General features: G+C 37.5%; 1 protein-coding gene across 1 annotated transcript in view; it reads left to right on the top strand.

Annotated features, from left to right (window-relative positions):
• Positions 1-23535, top strand: part of LOC150089729 (dipeptidyl peptidase 9) — a 483518-nt gene that overhangs the window by 20071 nt on the left and 439912 nt on the right. Inside the window, 1 exon segment of the mRNA XM_090390084.1 lies at positions 11787-12289. Coding sequence (XP_090246210.1) covers positions 11789-12289 — 501 coding nt within the window. The 5' untranslated portion in view covers positions 11787-11788.

Below are 23535 nucleotides of genomic sequence, written 5' to 3'. Positions count from 1 at the left end.
GGTCTCAGCTAAATGGAAGCATTTCTCAATTATGAATATCTATATTCCAGTATATGACACCATTTTGTGATAGTCTTGCTACCTGCAACACAATAAATAAAAATAAATTCTACAATTTCAACAGAAATTCTTTTTAATTCTGTCTTGAAATTTCTGTTAAAAAAAAAATTTCAAATATTATGTTCTATTTCTTTTTGGAAAAAATGTTTCAGAGCATTTGGATGCACTGGTTATTTGCACCCTCCATCTTCAAAATTTATTATGCAGTTATGAATAGGTACTTCTCATTGAAATTTGTTGATTGCATCAATAATGTCATATCCATTGCAAATGTAAAATATTGTGTTTATAACTTCAGTAGGTATTGATTTTTTATATTTCCTTGTATACATGGTTATACCCACTAATTTCTACATCCATTGTATAGAATCTCAATGCAGCTGCAAATAGAGAATTTGTGTCTAAATTTCTCCAACTTCTGACAAATATTATATGAAAAACATTCACCAAAAATTAATTTTCTAAAATACAGTATTTATTTTTGGAAAAAAATATTTCACAATAATTGGTTGCACTTGTTATTTTCAACCTCTGTATTCAAAAGTTTATTATGCATCTGTGAATAGATATTTCTCATTGAAATTTTGCTGGTCATATCAATAGTATAGCGTTGCAAATGTAAGAGTTTGTAACTGGAGTATGTAGTTTTTTTCTTTTTATGTTGTTAAACTTGCTGATTTCCTTATTAGTTGTATAGAATATCATAACACAGTTGCAAATAGAGAATTGATGTCAAAATTTCTCCAAATTTCAAAAATTATATAAAAAAACATTCTCCGAAAAAGTGATGTTCAAAATGTTTCAGGCAGTTGGTCATATTGGCTGTATTTGGCCTCCATTCCCAAAAGTTTATTATGCAACTGTGAATAGATATTTCTCATTGAAATTTGTTGGTCATATCAATAATACTGTCTATTGCAAATGTAAAATATATTGTGTTCATAACTGCAATAAGTATCGATTTTTTATATTTTCTTGTGTAAGTGATTACATCTGCTTGAAAATAAAAATCCTTCCCTTTACCCTTGAATGTAGTTATTTCTTTGATTAAATTCCATATCAGTATGCTATGATCACTGTTATAAAAAATGTTATATATTTTATTGGTTAAAGAAGCATTGCAGGATTATTTAGACAAGACGGCAGTAATAATTCAGACACAGCATGGGTGTGTTAAGGGGAAGTCTTGTCTGACCAATTTGATTGGATAATATGATGTGGTTACAAAGGATGCAAAAAATTATTTTGATATCATATACTTGGATTTTAGGAAAAATTTTGATACTGTTGCACATGGAAGACTACTGTACAAATTGGAGCAGTATGGCATTAAGGGCAAGTTTCTACAATGGATAAAAGGATGGTTGAATGGGAGAAGGCAGCGAATGATAATCAGTGGACTTCATGGACTAATGTAATTAGCGGAGTTCCCCAGAGTTTGGTGTTGGGCCCATTGTTGTTTTGTATATTTATAAGTGATATTGATGAAGGCATATCAGGTTTAATGTTCAAGTTCCATATCAGTATGCTATGATCACTGTTATAAAAAATGTTATATATTTTATTGGTTAAAGAAGCATTGCAGGATTATCTAGACAAGACGGCAGTAACACAGCATGGGTGTGTTAAGGGGAAGTCTTGTCTGACCAAATTGATGGATAATATGATGTGGTTACAAAGGATGCAAAAAATTATTTTGATATCATATACTTGGATGATACAATGGTTGGCAGGGTTGTTAATGATAGTAATGACAGTATGCTACTGCACCAGGATCTAGAAAAGTTAGGTAGATGGGCCGAGAAGTGGCAACTGAAGTTTAACCTTGACAAATGCAAAGTACTGCATATGGGTAGCAGTAACCCAAGAGAAATGTACCAACTGTTTGGTACTACACTCGGGGAGAGGTGGAGAATGAAAAAGACCTGAGGATAATTGTGGAGTTGGATATGAAGTCCTCTGAGCAGTGCAGATGGGCTGCCAGAGCAGGTCATGGAGTTTTGTCAATAATATATAGGAATTTTGCTAGCAGAGACAAGGAGGCGATTATACCTTTGTATAAGGCAATGGTCAGGCCACACCTTGAGTACTATATACAGGTCTGAAGGTCTCATTTTAGGAAGAATGTAGAGTTGCTAGAATGGGTACAGAGAAGGGCAAGATTGGTGAGTGGGACAAAGGGGTACTCTTTCGAAGAAAGGCTTAAGTTCTGCAAATTGCAGCGTCTGCAGACGTCTTGAGGCATATAAGGTCTTGAATAGTTTTAGCAGGCTCAATGCTGATGAGATTCTTCATGTTGCTCAGATTACGAACTGAGGGGGACATAAGTCCAAATTGAGGAAAGACAGTTGTAGAATAGATGTACAGAAATTTGCCTCTAGCCATTGGGTAGTTGATTGCTAGAACAAACTTTCATATGGCATTGTGGAAGTTGATAGCTTAAATAAATTCAAGGACAAACTGGACAGACTTTTAGAGCGAATGGATGGTTGAAATGGGAAGTGTTTTTTTTTTTTTTTTTGGGCTGATGTTTTATAAGTTTGCTTTCTTGCATCACATGCCTCTACTAATGCTAACTGTTATATATAAATAATAAAATTCTTTATTCATAGAAATGTAGGACACGATTCCCACTACAGGCAACCAGAGGAATCTTACAATTAACTGTACACATTACATTCAGTACATAAAAAATTATGTGGGTACACAGCAAATAAATAGAATACATAGACAATGCAATATACACAGCTAATATTACAATCAATGGATTTTATAGTTATTATAATAGATTGATTATACAGAGCTTATATTGCATTATAGTACATAGATTTTATAGTTATTATATCCAAGCTGCAACACATTGAAACAGTCCGGAAACTTTCACTGGGAGTTGACTAGTTTCACTGACAATTGCAGGAATGCTGACTGCACTTCACTATGGATTTGCGCTTTTCTTCTCTGTAGGCAGAATCTCTGAACAACACATCCAAATCAATGTTTGCGGAGTTCAACGCGCCAATGATGCTGTTCGGGAAGTGTCGCTTGAAGGTCAAGAGCTTCTGCAGGTTAGAACAGAGCACTGGACGGTTTCTGAGGGCTCTACCAGGGATTTTCCAGCCTACGATTTCCCAGATATTAACAAAGTCGAGAGCAGTAAAGCACAGATTAAGCGCCATTGTGAGCTTCCTCGCATATGCCAGTGCAGGACCGGGGTGTATCTCAGATTTATGCAGAGCTGTGATTTTGACGTTGTATAGGGTAGGTGAGCCCAATTGTTGGCCCACTTTAGGACCCAGAATTCCAGACCCCAGAGTATCTTCAGACTGGACGTAGGAGCAGCCGACCAAACTTCTATACCATAACTGATGATAGAACTAAAGTAGCAGAGGAGAAATTTTCTGACTGTTTCCTTGTTGTGCACTCTACAGAGATCAAGTTTCATACCCCAGAAAGCCCGTAATGCTCTTGAATGCAGTTGCTGGATTTGTGCCTTATAAGTTAGGTTTTCGTCCATTACCATTCCTAGGACTTTTACTGAATGAGTGGCAATGAGAACATGCCCTGCAATGGAGGGCTGCAGAGAGGCTGCTGGATTGAGGTCTGCTTGTGCTCTAGGTGAGAAGATGATATATTTGGACTTTTCAGGGTTTATTTTAAGCCCAAAATAAGTAGCGTATTCACAGAAAGAGGACAGATATTTGTTTAGGATGATAGAATTTGATAATTCCTCTGCCTGGTCCGGTGAGGTGTTAGCCGGGCTTGAGAGGTAACATATAATGTCGTCGGCGTAGGCCATAAACGCAAATATTTCATTCATTAATGGAATAAATATTGCTGAAAAAAGCAGTGCCGACAACGATCCACCTTGGGGTATACCGACTTCCACCTGTTTTGTGATGCAGTTATTCCCATGCTGGAAGGTAAGGCACCTCTTGGTCAGCAAATTTCTGAGTAGCTTCGAGACATTACCCACGAAACCGTAGTAGTTCTCTAGGAGGCACATAAGTGGCTTAACTTGCACTAAGTCGAAGGCCGCTTTCAGATCCAGAAAAACAGCATGCATAACATAGCCTTGCTCCCAGGCTTGAAGGGTTTTCAAATTCAGAGCCTGTATGCATGCTATCGGCAAGATTTGTGAGAGCGCGTAATGTGTATGCTGAGGTCTCTGGGAAAGGATCTGATTGGCAACCACTTTAAACAAGCACTTCTCCAGGCATTTGAGAAAAAGGGAGGAGATTGAAATAGGCCTATAATCAGCAGTAGAGGTTGGATTCTGCACCTTTGGAATTGAGATGACTCTATGATTTAGCCAAGCATTTGGGACGACTCCCTGTTGTAAAATTCTATTAAACAACTTTGTCAGCTGATGAAGTAGGAGGCAACTTTAAGGCAAAAGGTGGGAATAGAGTCACTTCCCATTGATCTTTTATTTGACAGGGCGTTGATGGCTTTGATTAGCTCCTCTTCGCCAATCATCACATTAGTGAGATTAGTGATGTCGTAGTGTGCACTGTTCCAGGGGGAGTCCGCAGCTGCACTGTCTGTTTTGACGAACCGGGTTACATGATCGCACCATTCGGCCAGGTCTAACGATTCTGCTGACCGGATGTGATTGGCCGACCAGGATCGCTGCCCACCCGCTATCCTCTTCTCCATGAACGAGTTTATAGCCTGCTTCTTGGATTTCTGGAAACTATATCTGGCTATTGAGTACACTGAGTATGATCTTTCTGTGGGTGATCTCTTGAATTGGGCATGTAGCCATTGTTTTTCTTTAAACTGCATAAGGGTACTGGACCACCATGGCTTTGAGTGTGGGCAGATGATGCAAACTCTTGATATGGCCACTCTAGCAATGAAAGACGACCATTTCTGAAGCCAAAACGCAGCTTCCTCTATCTATTTCACTGAGAGTTCGCCGGGGGTAGAGCCTAAAGAGATCCATTGCTGTTTCAATTTTTAGGTATTTTGGATCATATAGAGTTTTCCTGATCTTTTCAGTCGAGGTCCATTGTTTTGGTTGGTTATAGCATTCTTTCAACAGGATGAGAGAAGCTTCAATTGGCCTGTGGTAGGAGGGAAATGCCGAATTAGAACTGATTGTAGCTTCAACTCCCATGGCTGGAAAAGATTCTGTGTAATGTGGCTTCTCCTCGAGAGGGGGGAACACAGATGCAATGGATGTTGAGACTCGACAGATCCAAAATTAACTGATCGAGGAGCTTTGATGCAGCAGGCAGGGGCAGGTTGAAGTCTCTGAGAATTATTACTTTCTGGTTGCACTTGATAGAGGGCAGGAGCCAAGCAGAAAAATTAGTAATGCATTGGTCTGCAATGGGTCGGGGTAAGTAAACTGCACATACTAGAGGGGGGGGGAACACAGATGCAATGGATGTTGAGACTCGACAGATCCAAAATTAACTGATCGAGGAGCTTTGATGCAGCAGGCAGGGGCAGGTTGAAGTCTCTGAGAATTATTACTTTCTGGTTGCACTTGATAGAGGGGGGAACACAGATGCAATGGATGTTGAGACTCGACAGATCCAAAATTAACTGATCGAGGAGCTTTGATGCAGCAGGCAGGGGCAGGTTGAAGTCTCTGAGAATTATTACTTTCTGGTTGCACTTGATAGAGGGCAGGAGCCAAGCAGAAAAATTAGTAATGCATTGGTCTGCAATGGGTCGGGGTAAGTAAACTGCACATACTAGCAACTGTAGTCCATCAACTAGATAGTCCAGTGTAGCCTCAAAATCATTACCAGGATATGCACAAGCCTTGATCAGAGGGAACTGTTGCCTTTGGCAGATTAAGACTCCGCCTCCTTTCCTATCTTTCCTGTTCACCAGAACAGACTGATAACCGATGTTGGTGGTTAAAGGTGATATGTCCATGTCATCATGAAGCCAGGTTTCAATAAGGATAACAAAGGCATTATCCGCACTTAGAAGTATATCAATCAGGGCATTGAGCTTGTTCTTCAGGCTCTCCTGATGTTCTGCACGAAGCATTTCACATGTTTATCGTTGACAGGCTTGATCTGGATTAAGTTTCTAGGGTTCCTTTCCCTGAGGATGGTGGCTGATTGGAGGTGGATTCCTCTTGAGGAGGGCATGGCACTAGGGCCCACCCTACTAGTAATGTGCACTTATATCTGATTATCAGACTTGACAAGATGATTGCAGGATTTAGTCAGCATGGTCGCTGCTCTTCTTTCATTAGGTTGAAAGGTACAGTCTGGTTTTTCTGCATAGATATGCAGAGAGATGCACCCTGCCCACCTCTGGTCTCGAGATAGCATGTACCCCTGGTTGCACATTATGGTCACCAAAAGATGGCATCACCAGGAGACCTGCAGGCCAGATATCTGTGTTTAGATACCTTTCTATATTAGGATCTTTGATCCTGGATATATATATATATATATATATTATAAAAAAAAATTATATATTTTTTATAACAGTGATCATAGCATATTGATATTGGATTTATTCAAAGAAATAACTGCATTCAAGGGTAAAGAGAAGGATTTTTATTTTTGCAAAGGTGATTATAATGGGCCCAGAGATTTTTAAAATCTTTTCAGTGCAAACAACTGATGTAGTTAAAAATTTCGGAAGTTTTAGAGAGGTAATCTCAGAGGCCACTAGGCATTTTATGCTGATTAAAAGATACTGTTCAAGATTTAAGATGAGATGGATGTCAGATGAACTGAAGAACTCAGCAGCAGAGAAAAAATGTATAAGATAATTAAAACTGTGAAGAATATATCCAGCTCCTTGACATAACATGGCCTTGACAATGCTTCCTGCATACACACTACTTGAACTCCCTCCTGTCACCATCTGACAGATTAGAGGCAGTGAGATATACACTAGCTGATCCAGAAGCCTCCTAAAGAGTTACAATAGGTTCAATCCATTAGACTATCTAGTGGCCAGCCTGGAAACACCTTTTTAGAGTTATACCCTCAAAATGTGAGGAAGATTTGATTTTGCCATGTCCATCACAACTTCAAAAAACATCAATCACATTGCATGGTGGAAGAGATGGGGGGGGGCGATTGCAGGAGATTTGTTCTCTAGACTAAATATGGATTCCACCACTTCAAGCTTACAATCAGAAAAATAGTACCGGTTGATGCATCATCTACCACCTACTATTTTTTATAATTCCTCTGCAGTAAAAAATCTCCAATGCTTAATTCATTTGTTTGTAATCCCTTATACAACTGCAATTATGCAAAGGAAAGATAAAAAGAGAAAATTCCAAGTTTCTTTTCCTTGTAAATGCTCATTGACTTTCCATCATATTTTAAACTTTTTACTTAATATGATTACATAAAATATAGATCCCACTTGCATCATATATAAATCCCACTTCTACAGAAAAGACAAATGGCAAAAAATGGCATCTGACAACTTTTCATAAGCATTGTCACACTATATGGATACTTTATCTGAATGCCAGTACTCCTACAGCACCCCTACTATCTGAATACTAGTACAACACCTGAGTAAAATAAAACTCAACAGAACTTAAGAAAAACTACAAATATTTACAGCCAGAAATAAAATTTTCAGAATTTCTCATACTTGTATTGTCTGTCTACAATGAAGCTCCAGAATGGTAAAGAATGGTAATTAGTCAAAACCAGTTTTAAAAGAATTTATTGCCAGAAAAAAATTCAGGATTTCTTTCTCGGGTATGAGCTCTTATTATCTCATGTATTGCTTGATTGTAATCAATGTTCTAAAATGGCAATTAGTCAAAACTAGCTTTAATGAAATTAAGCACATTCTGAGTACTCTGCATTAGAGAGTACACAAGAGAGAAAGCATAAAACAGGTATGGGTTTCAGGACGAATGGCTTGGTGGAATTTGCACAATATTAGTATTAGTAATGGCCATATGGTGCAAGGAAGTCTGAAGATTATGCTGCACCAGCCAAAAAAAAAGAAAGAAAAAAATAGTAAAATAATAATAAAAAATAAATAATAAAAGAAAAGGAAATAGACAACTTATACATTTCCCTCCTCCCATAGATAACTATCCAGCTGACCTTTGAATTTCCCCACTGTCAGCCTCTGCCACCCATGTAGGTAACTTATTCCAGTAATTTATAACTCACTGGTTAAAATGACGTCTTGGAAAGGAGCCATTATTTATTGCTATCTCTTCATCACATTCTGTCAAATTCATCTGTTGTCTCTATTGTTCTGCCAATTCCACTAATCATTCAGAACTCTTTGACTTCCTCTCATTGAAACTTGACTTTCTCCAGTCCATCTTTCCTGACAGTGAGGTAATTTTCCTTGGTGATTTTAATGTTCACACTCCAGTTGGCTTTCATTTTCTAGTTACATAGACTCAGCTTGTTGAGATGCTTAGCTTTTGCAATTATTAATGATGTAGCACAGATTATTCATTTACCTACCAGAATTCCAGACAGTCCTAACCATGCAGCCAACACGCTTGATATTTTCTCACTAACAACCCTTTTAAGCACATGGCTGATGCTCCAGTGGAGCTTTCTCTTGTGATAAATCTCAACCTCATGCTGTGGGCATTACAAGAATGCAAAATGGGATGATCTGAAAGATTTCTTTTCTTCTTTTCTTGATTGGATTGCTGTTTCAAATCTTCTGATGTCAACATTTGCACAGGTTTGTCAGGAAAATTATTCTCGAAGGGATGGAATCATTTATTCACATTCCACTTTAAAATCTTGTATTTTGTCTAAACCTTGGTTTCTTAAATAAATGTGCTAAGGCTGTTCTAGATAAGAAAGTTGCACAATGAAGCTCGCAACAATTGTAAAGCAGATATTAATTAGTCCAAACTAGATTTCAAAGAGGCTAAGAGTAGGAAACTTGCTTCTAATCTCAACCTCATGCTGTGGGCATTACAAGAATGCAAAATGGGATGATCTGAAAGATTTCTTTTCTTCTTTTCCTTGATTGGATTGCTGTTTCAAATCTTCTGATGTCAACATTTGCACAGGTTTGTCAGGAAAATTATTCTCAAAGGGATGGAATCATTTATTCACATTCCACTTTAAAATCTTGTACTTTGTCTAAACCTTGGTTTCTTAAATAAATGTGCTAAGGCTGTTCTAGATAAGAAAGTTGTACATCGAAGCTCGCAACAATTGTAAAGCAGATATTAATCAGTCCAAACTAGATTTCAAAGAGGCTAAGAGTAGGAAACTTGCTTCTTGTCCAAATGATAGTTGAGCTTTCTGGTCTCTTGGCAAAAATATTGGTCATAACTTTTGCCCATCTCTATTCTCACCTCTGTCAAAACCAGATAGTTCTATTCCCACATCAGCCAAAGATAAAGCTGACCTGCTAGCATCCTGCTTTTCTTCTAACTCTTTTGCTGATGACCTTGGTAAATCACCTCCTACCATTTCCAGCACACTCCATTCAATTCCTCCTGTGGTTTTCCATCAAAAGGATGTCAGAAGAATTTTGAACAATCTTAATGCCCAGTGGTGCATTATACCTTCATAGGGCCCAAGGGCAAAATAAAATTTGGGGTCCCCATCTAAAGAAAAAAAACTAATAAAGAACATTTTCAATTTCCTTTTATTGTGACAATAAAACAAATAAATTATATGACATAAGAACTAAATATAAAATTTTATCAAAATCGATAAAAGCATTTTTGAAAAAAAATATAATTTTCAAATTAATCTTCTAGTATAGTTTATTGACCTTGCAGGTAGAAAGTTCAGTTTCTGATAAAAAAATTACTTAAAAATATTAGTGAAAAACAGCAGTGAGTTTTTGAAACAGTGATTTTGGGGCCTCCTCTAATTGGGACCCTAGTCAGATATCTTTTTTGTCTGTAGGATAATGTTCCACTGTTAATACCAAGAAAGCGCCAGGTCCTGATGGTATTTCTCTTCTTGTGTTCAAAACCTATGTTCCTGAGCCAGTTCCTGTTCTGTGTTGCCTTTTTTCGCTTTCTTATTCCAAAAGTGTTTTCCCTCTTCTGCTTGGAAATTTGCTCATATCCAGCCAGTTTCTAAAAAGGGTGAAAAATCCCTTTCATCCAATTATTGTCCTATTGCACTTACTTTTACTCTTTCTAAAGTAAATGGGAAATCTATTAACCACCAACTCTTAAACTATCTGGAAACTTTCCATCTGATCATTGATCATCAGTATTGATTCTGTCAACGCTATTAGTGATATACTGGCTTAAGTTACCTATCTGTGGACAAATTCAATGGAATAAGTTTGGTGGAAATCAAGCAGTTGTTCTTTCATTTCAAAGGTTTTTGTTCGTTTTTGGCATAAAGGTGTAAATAAGCTTACATCTTATGGTTTGCCAACTTCTTTTTGTAATGGGTATCAGGTTTTCTCTGACAGTGCACTGTGGGTTATGGTAGATGACTCTTTGTCTTCTATCTTCACTAGTGCAGGTTAGGTTCTTTCTCCCATTCTTTTCCTTTTGTTTATTAATGACCTTTTTCCACTGACCAGATATCCTATGCATAGTTTTGCTGATGATAGCACATTGCATTCCAACTTCCAATTTTAGAAACCTTGCCCTGCGCAAACAGTTTCAACTTCTCGAATATCCACTACCAATTTCTTAAATGCTGTTCTCCAGGTAATTCTCCAGTGGGGCAAAGATAACTTAGTTGATTTCAATCCATCTAAAACTCAGTCCTGTTTTATATCTTGCAAAAAGGATTCCGCTCCTATACTTATCTTCAATGGCACTCAGATTTTTGGTCGAGGTGACATATCTCTTTTAGGGATAACTCTGACTTTTAATCTTGCTTCACATAAACACATCACATATTTCTTTCTCTGTATCTTATGGCATAGGATTCTTCTGCTCCTATCTTTGATGACACTCAGAATTGGGGACAACATCCAGAATTCTGAGTGGGATTAGCCTGACTTTAAATCTCACTTGGTATAAGCACATCACAAATATTGCTTCCTTTGCATCTAAAAAACTGGATTTTATTCTTCCCTCTTTTCCTTACTTTGCCTCCAAACAGCTGTTTACAATGTATAAATTGTAACTCCACCTTACCTTGGAATATTGTTCTCACATCTGGGGTGGAATCCCCAAAACATCTTTTAGGCTTCTAGATTCCATTCAAAAGAGTACAGTTAGGTTAATTAATGACCCATCTTTTACATACCATCTCTGCTCTCTATCTCATAGGCATTCTGTTTCTCCTCCTACATGTCTTTTCTATAGATACTTCCATGGACACTGCTCTTCTGAATTGGTTTCTGTAATTCCTGATCTTTCTTCAAAACCAGTCCAAACCCATGCTGCAACCAGTCAGCATCCTTTTACTGTCCAGCTTCAAACTCACAGATCCAACTTTTCTTCTTCATTTTCTCACTCATTTATTCCTTCTACTTCTGTTTTCTGGAATGACCTCCCTTCATATGTATTTACTGAAAATTACAATATCTGCAGAAATTCAAGTCTAATGTCAACAAGTATCTTCCTTTATCTTGTTAACATTCAACCCATGCACAGTACTAAATACTATAGGTTCTAATTCCTCTCATGTTTGGGGTTAAAAAAAAATGTTTGTAATTCTTGTATAGTAAAAGCATCTCCAATGCTTATTCTAGAAAATTAATATAATATATATATGAAAACTATTGATCCCTGTTTTTTTACTGAGTTTTTATTATTTATGAATTCATTTTTTGCCATTTTTATTTCTTTTTCTGTGTATTAGTTATGGAATTAGAAGGTATAGAACAAGGAGATTCACCTAAGGTTGATTCTACAACTGAAGGATTCCCTGCTAAGCCTAAAACAAAGTCATGGCAAGAATTACGTCAAGTGGTACGAACAGTAAGGCGTCAGCTGTCAAGTATTTCTGCAAAAGTTCCCAGCAATTTTTCATTTAAGGAGTTTTTGAGGGACGGTATTACAGTAACTCGCATTTATTTTCTAAGTACCCCTACAAATGGTCGAGAAACCACCTTACTTTGTATTGATGTTCCAAGAGAGAGATGTTATAATGATAAAACTATCTATTCATGGCAGCCTTTATTAGAGTCATCGTTTCAAGCATTCCCTCCATTAGGAAGATTTTCCCGTGAAGAGCAGTTACAGTGGGAGAGAAAAAGATTAGTTTTATGGGGAATCACAGCCTATGATTTTCACTGTGATTCTGGTAGATTTGTATTTCCAGCATGTGGCTCAGTTTTTTTCTGTGATGATAATGGAAATCAGGTGAATTCCCAATTTATATTTTTTTTAACTTAGAATTAGCACTACTATTGTTTTTATATATACAAAATGACTTCAAAATTCTCCAGGAATATGCATAGGTGTATTACTATAGGCCCTTCTGAGACTTGAAGAGTATTTTGCTACGATATTGATTTCTGAGAGTGTTTGCATAAGCATATTGTTATTATTTTAAGCTTCCAAGAATGTTAGTGGTAAAGTGAGAGCAAATTGGAATACACGTTTACAAGCAGGTAACACTATGTCATTGATTGAGGCGCCTCCGTAGTCAGGTGGGAAGGAGCAGCAGTGCGTAGCACACGCACTGCTGCTCCGTACAAATACGGAGGATGCAGAAAGGTCAGGGAATGAATGACCACCGCATATCCCGGAGCAATATGGCCTTAGTTGCTAATGCTCCTAAAAACCAAATAACAAACAAACAAACTATGTCATTGATAAGGGCATGTTGCCATGAATTAGCAAAGTGTTATCCTGCTTAGGGCTGCAGCACATAGCAGAAAAATTTCCCTTTGTGCACAATTTCTGTAAAATTCAAACCTGTTCGTGGCAAACAGATTTGCACCAATAGAATCTGAAACAAAAGTATTAGATATTTCTACTGAGATGCTTGCATTTGTTATTGTTCTTATATCTAATTAGGTATGCATAGGTGTCTTCATGGGGCTGGACTTGGCTCGAGATCCTTATCCTTGCCATATCAGTCCAAAGTGATAACATTTGGGTTTGGGCTTTGTTGAGATTATATTGATTTAAATATTGTCACAAAATTTTGGGATTGTCTTGGATTGACTCCTATTAAAACCAGAATTATTTTTTTTACTGAAGTTTTCTAATTAAAATACATATTATATTCAGCAGCAGAATATAACATGTATGTTGCCACAAAAGCACATTCTAAGTCAAATCTTTGAATGAACTATAGGTTTTCTAAGCAAATAAATCTGTTATTGATAAATTGACCACCTGTGTTGATTTGAAGGATTGTTCCTGTAAACCATCAAAATATCCTGATATTCCACTGAGTAAAATCAAGTTGTTTGGAAAATGCTTTTTGTACTTTGTTTTAATGTCTTTTTAACAAGCTTTATTTATTTATTATTATTTTTTTTGTTCTCTACATATCTCAACAAGAGCTTGCTAGCCAAATAGAATAGGGGTGAATGAATCTACAGATCATTGAATTTACATTACATAAAAAAAATATTTCCATTGTGAGAATTAATATTATATTATTGCAAATGAAACAATACTGAAAATACTGAAATAGAAGTCCCAAATATTAATAGTGTTTATACTTGAAAGTTTTTATTGTCAAGGCATTTTTATCATATCATTGTAAAATAAGGTCGACATAAGTCTTAATTCATGTATTTAACAGAGCCTCTATCTTTTTTTGGCATCCTTAAATGGAATAATGACAATGTATTCCTTCGTTATGTCATCATAGTGCCATACTGCTATTGACCTCTCTATGGGGTGCTATACTGTTATTAACCTTTCTATCAGATCTATAATATTTGGGACTTCTATTTAATTTATATTATTTTTTAAAACACTAGATTCCCTCAATAAGGTTCATGTCAGCACTGTTCCCTGGCCACGGGAGGACTTTGATACCCTCAGTTTTAGAATATTTATTTTAGCAGCTCGGCAGTGTGTGAGGAGGCTTCATTATCTTGCTGAAAAATTATTCCATCATTTACAAACCACTCTTTATTTGTGGTTTGAGACATCTGTCTATGGGCAGGAGCAGCAGTGCCTAGCACACGCTTCTTGAAAATTTTAGTATTTATAATAATTTAAAAAATGTGTTCTCTATTATACTGTTTCATTTATTTTTTTCTGTTGATACAGATGGTATTTTCAGGTGAAAGTACCACTGAAATTTTGGATGAAAGGGTGAATTATGTTCACAGAAGACCTGGAGAGGAATTTAAGAATGAATGCATAGTGCCCACCTTTAAACACCCAAAGTCATATGGTTGGGGGGCTTAGAGGGGAACAGGCATTCTGTGTGTTATCAGACACTCAGTCTAAAACACTGATGGATCCAATATCTTTCTATTTCAGAAGATTTAGGAGAAGTCCAGTTGGCCTGCCTCCCTAAAATCCACTCATGCATACCTTCTCAACGGTAAGCCCTGTTACGTCACTTAGGTGGCAACGAACGTGTAGTGTGGTTCTCTTCAAGACGCCTGGTCAGCATGAAGAGGAAAAGACCAAACCCTCCAGTACATAACAGTAAGATGAAACAAATGACCCTAATTCCCCAGTGGCTTTCACTCCCCCTCTTATGGCAGTGAGAGGATCAGAGTGGAAGCAGAGGGTGCTAAGAATCTCTGGGTATGACCAGGCTGCCATGCATGGAAACTGAACTTGGCTTGTTACAATGTAAGATTGCCCATCGGTGAAGACAGGATATTACAGCTGGAAAAGGAATTAGAAAATGTTAATTGGAATATCATCGGTTTGTCTGAAACAAGAAGAAGAAAAGAATTGCTTATAAGTTTATCAAGTGGAAATCTGCTGTACACCAATGGAAACAGTGAAAGGAGCGAAGGTGGAGTTGGCTTTTTGGTCCATGAAGATATAAAAAACAACATTTTGGTAGGCCCCGGGTGCCAAGTGATTCTTGAGGCCAAGTGATTTTCTGTGCTAAATAGTACTGCGACTCCTATAGCGATTTTTTTAAAGCTACTGAGTTTTTCCTTGTTTCATTTCATTCATAAGTCTTTCTGTTGATTAGCTCTACTTTTTAAAAGTATAGAAAGAGAGCCAGAAAAAGGAAAGTACCTTTTTCTTTATTGTATATACTAACCGTACTAACTTCTACGCTTGGCCACAAGCGGCACTGCTCCTGCCTCCCCGTGGCGGGGCCGGTTGGGTGGAAAAGCTAATCCCCCAGGGCGAAAAGGAGCCGACATGGATAAAGAAAATTATCCAGCCTTAGAGCCTTCAAGCTCAAATACCATAGATTGGTATAACTCTGATGAAGGTAGTGCGCAACATAAGCACTTAAAAATAGATAATCATCAACCCGAGTATCCAATTTTCCTGATTATCCATTCCTTAACTAGTCAACCAGTGAGCAAACTCTCTCCATTTATTATACAGAGATTTCTAGAAAATGCTGCTGGATCACCTAAAATGGTCAAAAGGTTACAGTCAGGGGATTTGCTTGTGGAAACTACACAGTCAAAACATTCAGAATTGTTGTTAAAGATGACAACATTTGGTGGTATCCCTGTTAAAATATCTCTCCACTCAACCCTAAATAGTTCCAAAGGTGTTATCTCTGAGTGGGATCTATTGAATGTAACAGAAGAGGAACTTGTACAAACACTTAAAGACCAAAAGGTCATACAAGCTAAGAGAATTTTGATTCGTAGAGATGGCAATCTCATTCCAACCCGCAGTGTAATTCTCACATTCAATACTCCAAACTTACCAAATACTGTAAAAGCTTGTTATCTAAATTGCCATATCCGCCCGTATATACCAAATCCAATACAGTGTTATAAGTGTCAGAAGTTCGGACACTCTCGGGCAACATGTCGAGGAAACACAATATGCCCAAAATGTGGATACCAGGATCACACTCAAACAGACTGTACTGCTACATCTCCAGTTTGCCCTAACTGCAGGGAAGATCATCCTGCATATTCTAGAAATTGCGAGATATGGAAAGTTGGAAAAAAAATACAGAAATTTAAAGTTGAAAATAGTGACTTATCAGGAAGCGAGACGACAAATCCTGAAAGATACTCCTGCACGTACATATGCACATGTTACAAAGAAATATCGTTCAATTGCTACACAAACCAATGACTCAGTTCCACCGAACATATCACTTGCTGAATGGGCTAGAGCTCAGCTTTCAGTTCCTCAGCCATCCTTGAAGCAAAACAACAGACCAGACTTGTAATACCCCAATTTCCATCCCCACCACTAGTGGCATCAAGTCACAAAGTGAGACCAGGATGACAAATGCTGAATCTTCTACTAAAACCCAAATTAATACTGCAGAAATGGATACAGATGACAAAACTCAACAAGAACCTATATTAGAAATTCATGCCGAAGAAGATATGGACACTGGACGGCCTACCTTTCCTAAAAAAGATAAAATTAAAATAGATTGCAATAAGCCTACTGCCTCTAAAAGGCAACTGGATCATCCTACCACTAAAACTAAATAATGAAGTTCATTTTACAATGGAATTGTCAAGGACTACGTACTAATACAGATGAACTTTATGACCTAATCCGAGATTTCAATCCAGCAGACATTTGTTTACAGGAAACATTTTTAATTCCACAAGTGACCCCCTCAATAAAGAAATATATTTTGTACAGGCGTGACAGGAATACAGCAACTGCAGCCCATGGAGGTGTAGCGGTTTTGGTATCCATTACTAATCCGTCCAGACAAATCCCCTTAAAAACTAATTTAGAAGTTGTTGCTCTAAGAATAGAAATTGGAATATCTTTATCTCTTGTTTCTATTTATCTTCCACCAAACCAAACATATATACTCCGAGACTTTGATGCGCTCCTTGCCCAGATACCACCTCCTTTTTGTTTGATGGGTGACTTTAATGGACACCACCTGTTATGGGGAAGTCTCCATATGGATAAAAGAGGGCAGCTAATAGAAACATTACTGGACAAACAAAATCTAACTCTGCTGAACACCAGTGCACATACTCATGTTCATTTTCCCTCAGGAAATACTTCAGCCATAGATCTGTCTATCTGCTCCCCTGCTCTGTACCCAAGTATACATTGGGCGGTATTGGATAATCCCCACAATAGTGATCATCTTCCAATTACTTGTAAATTCCAAACTACCCCCACCACCTATCCGGAAACTCGCAGAAGATGGAAATTTACAAAGGCAAACTGGGAAAAATTTTCCTCAAGTACAGTTTTAGATAAAAACTTCATTCTGAACCAGTTAATAGATGAAGCTAATGACCATATTACTAAACGGATACTAGCGGCAGCTGACAAAGCTATTCCTCAGTTGTCGACTCATCCACGCAGGTGCAAAAACTACTGGTGGAATGATGAATGTAATAGAGCAAAAAAAGAAAAGAACAAAGCTTGGAATATCTTCCGCAAGCATCCCACTATTATTAACCTTATAAATTACAAGAAATTAAATGCTAAAGCACGACAAATAAGAAGGAAAGCCAAAAAAAGATTCCTGGATACAGTTCGCTTCCACTATCACCAAAAACACCGATACTAGATTAATCTGGAGGAAAATCCAACATCTGAATGGCAAATATCCATTGTCATCCTCTCCAATATTGATCTGCAATGGACAGGAACTGTCTTCCTCCAAAGACATTGCAAACGCTTTTGCTAAAGCCTTTGCAAAAATTTCATCAGCAGATTCATATGATACTTCATTCCAACAAATTAAAGTGGTAGCAGAAAGGTATAAGTTAAATTTCAACACCAGTCTGTCTCTTCCATATAATCAGCCTTTTACTATATCCAAGTTAACGGATGCTCTTAACAGATCACCCAATAGTGCAGCTGGCCCTGATGGTATATTTTATATTATGCTAAAACACTTGAATGATACTGCTTTACAAATTCTGTTAATATTTTTTAACAGAATTTTTGAGGAAGATGTTCATCCATGCTCTTGGAAACATTCACTTGTATTAGCCATCCCTAAACCAGGAAAAGACCTCTCTAATTCAGGAAATTATCGTCCAATTTCCTTAACTAGTTGTTTAGGGAAAACACTGGAGAAAATGGTTCTAAAGTGCCTCACCTGGTTTCTTGAGTCACATAACATCTTGCATAAAAATCAGTATGGCTTTCGGCAAAACAGATCTGCATTAGATATGATGACCAAAGGAGAATCAAACATCAGAAACGCTTTTGTCAGAAATGACCATCTCGTTATGGTAAGTTTCGATTTAGAAAAGGCCTTTGATACAACATGGCGTTTTGGTATTCTTTGGGATCTTTACACCTTTGGTCTACGAGGCAGGCTTCCTTTGTTTATTCAGAGCTTTCTCCAGGGCAGAACCTTTCAGGTTAGTCATCTAAATGTTCTTTCTAGAATTCATATACAGGAGGAGGGGGTCCCTCAAGGATCTATCTTGAGTCCTATGCCATTTTTAATAAGAATAAACAATGTCATCCACGATATTCCAAGCACAGTAGAATTATATCATTATGCAGATGACCTCATGATTTCGTGCCAAGGAAAAACTATGAATTCTATTGAGAGACAGCTTCAAATCTCAATTAACAAAATTGAGATGTGGATGTCTCGCAATGGCTACCGCTTATCAGCACAAAAATCTAACTGTATTCATTTCTCTAAAAAATGTAAGATCCACCCTGAGCCTGAACTACATCTTAAAAATTTCACCATACCTCTTTCCAATTGTATCAGATTTCTTGGCCTAATCCTGGACAATAAATTAAACTTCTTACAACACATCACATATCTGAGAACCATTTGCTTTAAAAAATTAAATATCCTCCGAGTACTCTCTTCATTGACATGGGATGCTGACCGATACACTCTGCTTCGGCTATATCGGGTATTAATTCGATCTCGTTTGGATTACGGAGCTCCAATCTATGACTCTGCCAGGAAAAGTGCACTAACTCGGCTAGACACTATCCATCACAGTGCCCTAAGAACTGCTTTAGGAGCATTCAGAACATCCCCTGTACAGAGTCTATATATAGATGCACACGAACCTCCACTCAATCTTCGGAGGAAAATGTTGATTCTCAACTATGCAGCAAAAATAGTCTTCCTTTTCATCCTATCTCACCATACTTATTTGAGCCCCAATGGACCACATTTTATCAAAACAAACCAAACGAAAACAAGCCTATTGGGATAAGGTTGCTACAGTTATCATAATGTTGGAATCTAGACATGAGTAATGTCTTTCAGGAAATGACCAATCACGCCCCTCCATGGTCTGATTATACACCGGTCTGTGACTTCTCATTCCAATAATGGGGAAAAAAGCAAGCAGCAGACCTTACCATCTGGAAACTCCATGCCGCACATGTCGCTGAAAATTCTCAGTGTCTTCAAATATATACTGATGGCTCGAAAACAAGTACGACAGTGGGCGCAGCGGCAGTTTCTTCTATCTTTTCTACTTCTGTGTCCCTTCCAAAGGAATGCAGCGTCTATTCTGCTGAACTGTGGGTGATTAAAATAGCTCTGGATCATGTGATTAATCTCTCCAGGAAGCGAATTATGATCTACTCTGATTCTCTGAGTGCAATAAAATAGTTGAAAAATCCATCTAAACCAATCCACCCCGTCTTGAAGCAAATTAGATCACAGATTATTGCGTTACAAGCTGTAAACCAATCAGTCAGTTTCTGTTGGATACCAGGCCATGTAGGCATCAAAGGAAATGAATACGTAGATCAAGCCGCTAAACATCCAATCAATATAAGATCTCCTAACTACCAAGTGCCATACACAGACTACAAATCAGTCATAAAAAACGTGTGAAGAGCAATGTTTGCAAATCTGGCAGGCTCAGTATGGCAATAAACTGCTTCAATTTAAACAGGAACCTAAACAGGAACCTCAAGCATGCGATCAAATAGGCAAGAGGAGGTGATCCTGGCTAGGACGCGTATTGGGCATACGTATCTAACCCATATTTATCTCCTCAAGGGGGAAGATCCGCCTATTTGTACATTTTGTATGACTACACTTATGGTGAGGCATATTCTAATAAATTGCAATCATTATAATAATTATTGAAACAAAATTTTCAAATCGCTTTCACATTTGCAAGAACCTTTGACATTACCACATCTGATTGGAGACAATGCAAATCTAGCTGAGTTCTTTTATTTCTTAAAGCAGACTGGATTATTTTACAGATTTTAACCGGTAATTGCATACCAAATAGAATCAGGCACAATATGGCCTTAGCAGCCCTTGTGCCATTAAACATCATATCAACCAACCAACAACATTTTGGAATTCAAAAGTACATCATCAAGGGTGTCAAGCCTGCTACTCAGGATTTCTAGATTTCTAAGAGGTATAAGCTAAAGGTTATAATGATTTATGCACCAACATCGAGCCATCATGATGAAGAGGTTGAAGAAATGTATAATGAAATTGAGTCTTCTAGATGAACAGAAAACTCACTACACTATCCTTATGGGGGACTTCAATGCTAAGGTTGGAAAGAGACAAAACAGTGCAGAAAGTGGAACTATAGGAAATTTTGGAATTGGTGAAAGAAATGAAAGAGGTGAAAGACTTGTGGAATTTGCAGAATCTCGAGGAATGTCAGTAATGAGCACTTTTTTTCAAGAAAAGAGTGAACAGAAAGTGGACATGGAAGAGCCCAAACAACTAATGAAATCGACTTCATCCTCACTAACAGATATATCGTGAATGATGTTACCATCCTGAACAAGGTAAATGTTGGAAGTGATCACAGAATGATAAGATGCACACTTGATATAGATGTAAGAAAAGAAAGGAAAAAACTGTGACTCAAGTAAATATTACAAAGGTCTTTGAGATAACAGAAGAGGAGAAAAAGCAGTATGTACTGGAACTTAAGAATAAGTTTGAGCTTCTGCAGACTGCTCAGGACCAAGATATCAACGAGGAATATTACAACTTTCTGAAAGTGATATAGCCTAAGAAACCTATAGGTAAAAAGAAATTCAAAGAAGAAAAAATTAGTCAAGAAAGGAAATTTTGGAATTGGTGAAAGAAATGAAAGAGGTGAAAGACTTGTGGAATTTGCAGAAATTCCACAATGTCATGATGAACCGAAGACGACAAATGAAGAGCAAGAAAAACACTGACAAGGAGAAAATTGAATATACTGAGTTATGCAAAGCCATTAGAAAGAGACTCAGAGAGGACATAAGAAGATTTAACACAAGAAAAGTAGAACAAGCATTAAGGGAAAACAGAGGATTTAAATCAGCAGTAATACAGAAAGACAAATCGTACTGAAACTGAAGAATAGCGATGGCGTACTTATAAAAAGCAGAGAAGGCATAATTCAAATAGCAGAACACTACTATAGAGAATTATACAAGGAGCGAGGGGATGATGCCAGCAGTGGGGAAGATGGATCACAAATTAGTAACTTATACGACATACCCGATGTTCTTCCTGTTGAGGTAGAACATGCTTTGAAGGAAATGAAGATCAGAAAGCCCTGGGGGAAGATGAAGTTACTGTAGAGTTGTTAAAATTGGGAGGAAGAGACATGACACAAAAACTGGCGAGACTCTTTACATACAAAATGCATTAGAAAAGGTGTTGATGCCTAAGGAGTGGAATAATGCAATCATAGTTTTGCTGTATAAGAAAGAAGATAAATCAAAAATTGGAAATTATAGACCAATTAGCTTGTTATCTCACATCTATAAGTTGTTCACAAGGGTCATTACTAACAGATTAGAAAGAATACTTGATGAGAATCAACCGAAAGAGCAAGCTGGCTTTAGGACAGGATTCTCAACTATAAATCACCTTCACGTAATATCACAGCTAATAGAGAAAGGAAATGAATATAAAACACCATTATGCTTGGCATTTGTGGATTATGAAAAGGCATTTGACTCTATACAGCATAAGGCAATGTTTCGGGCACTGGAAAGACAAGGCTTAGATACCCCATATATTATGATTTTGAAGAAAATATATGAGAATGCTACCTCTTTTTTATTAGACTAGACTAGACTAGACTAGACAAAGACAGTACTAAATTTAAAATTGAGAAAGGAGTTCGACAAGGAGGCACAATATCTCCGAAGCTGTTTACTGCTGCCCTTGAGGAAGCTGTCAGAAGATTAGACTGGTCGCAGAAAGGAGTCAATGTGAATGGAGAGTACCTGGACCATTTACGATTTGCAGATGACATTGTGGTCATAAGCCACGATCCCAAAGAATTATAGGAAAATCTTAATCAGTTATGCACAGTTAGTAAGGATTTTGGACTAAAGATGAATATGGCTAAAACAAAAGTAATGATGAACAAGTATGCCACGGAAAGGCAAATAATGATTGAAGGAGCAGTAATTGAAAAGGTGGAGTCATATACTTATCTGGGACAAGTTATTAGCTGTAATAATGATAAATGGCTGGAAGTCAAGAGAAGAATAAATTTTGGATGGATAGCATTCAGGAAATATAGTCACATTCTGAACAGCAATATCCCAGTTTGTCTGAAACATAAAATAATGAATCAATGTATACTCCCCACCATGAGTTATGGAAGTGAAACTTGGGCACTCACCAAAAGAATGGAAGAGAAGCTGAGAACTACACAGCAAAGAATGGAATGAATTATATTGGGAATCAGACTGTTAGATAAGAAGAGAAACACATGGATTAGGCAGCAAATTCAAGTAAAGGACATTCTTATCAAAACTAAAGAACTAAAATGGTCTTGGGCAGGACACATAGCTCGAAGACATGATGACAGATGGACTAAGAAAATAACAGAATGGTACCCAAGAGGAGCTAGAAGAAAACCTGGAAGACAACAATGGAGATGGACAGATGAAATTCTTGGGTTTGTGGGTAGTAAATGGATGGCCATTGCACAAAACAGAAGGAACTGGAAAGTTGCTGGAGAGGCCTTCATCCTGCAATGGATCGAAAATGGCTGATGATGATGATAATAATGTCATATGGTGGAAGTGTATGTCTGTTGCAGGAACTGGTCATCTTGAAATTTTGCAAAGCATGATGAATGCAAAAAAATATTTAAATGTCCTAGACCAGTGTTTCCCAACGTGGGTCCCACGCCCCACATGGGGGCAATTTGATTGTTCAGGGGGGCAATTCAAAAATTGCTCGTCTAGAGTTTAAAACAACCGCCTACTATGATTTAACTTGTACAAAAGAAGAATTGTTGGTATCTCAATTTTAAATAAGCATTCGTTAAATGTTGTACTTTCTATAGAGCTGCACTTGAAAGTTTGGAGTAATATCAACTACAGTTTGCTCGGAGAGTATTGCTTACTATGCCTAGTGAAGGAATAGTACATACTGTATTGGACGATTGCTTATGGCATATGCAATGTGCAAGCAAAGTGGTTGTCTACTGTAGCCTACCGCAAACTCAGCATGTTATATGAAATAGGTAATTCCTTTCATACAAACGCTCGTTTGGGCATCGTGACTGTACATTTGGATAGGTTTGACGATCTCAGATTAAAATAAA

Source organism: Mastigoproctus giganteus, chromosome 2 (genome assembly GCF_048544385.1).
Source record: "Mastigoproctus giganteus isolate SK-2022 chromosome 2, ASM4854438v1, whole genome shotgun sequence".
NCBI lineage: Eukaryota > Metazoa > Arthropoda > Arachnida > Uropygi > Thelyphonidae > Mastigoproctus > Mastigoproctus giganteus.
The sequence above is the reverse complement of the archived record's forward strand: the minus strand, read 5'-3'. Positions and strand labels throughout refer to the sequence as shown.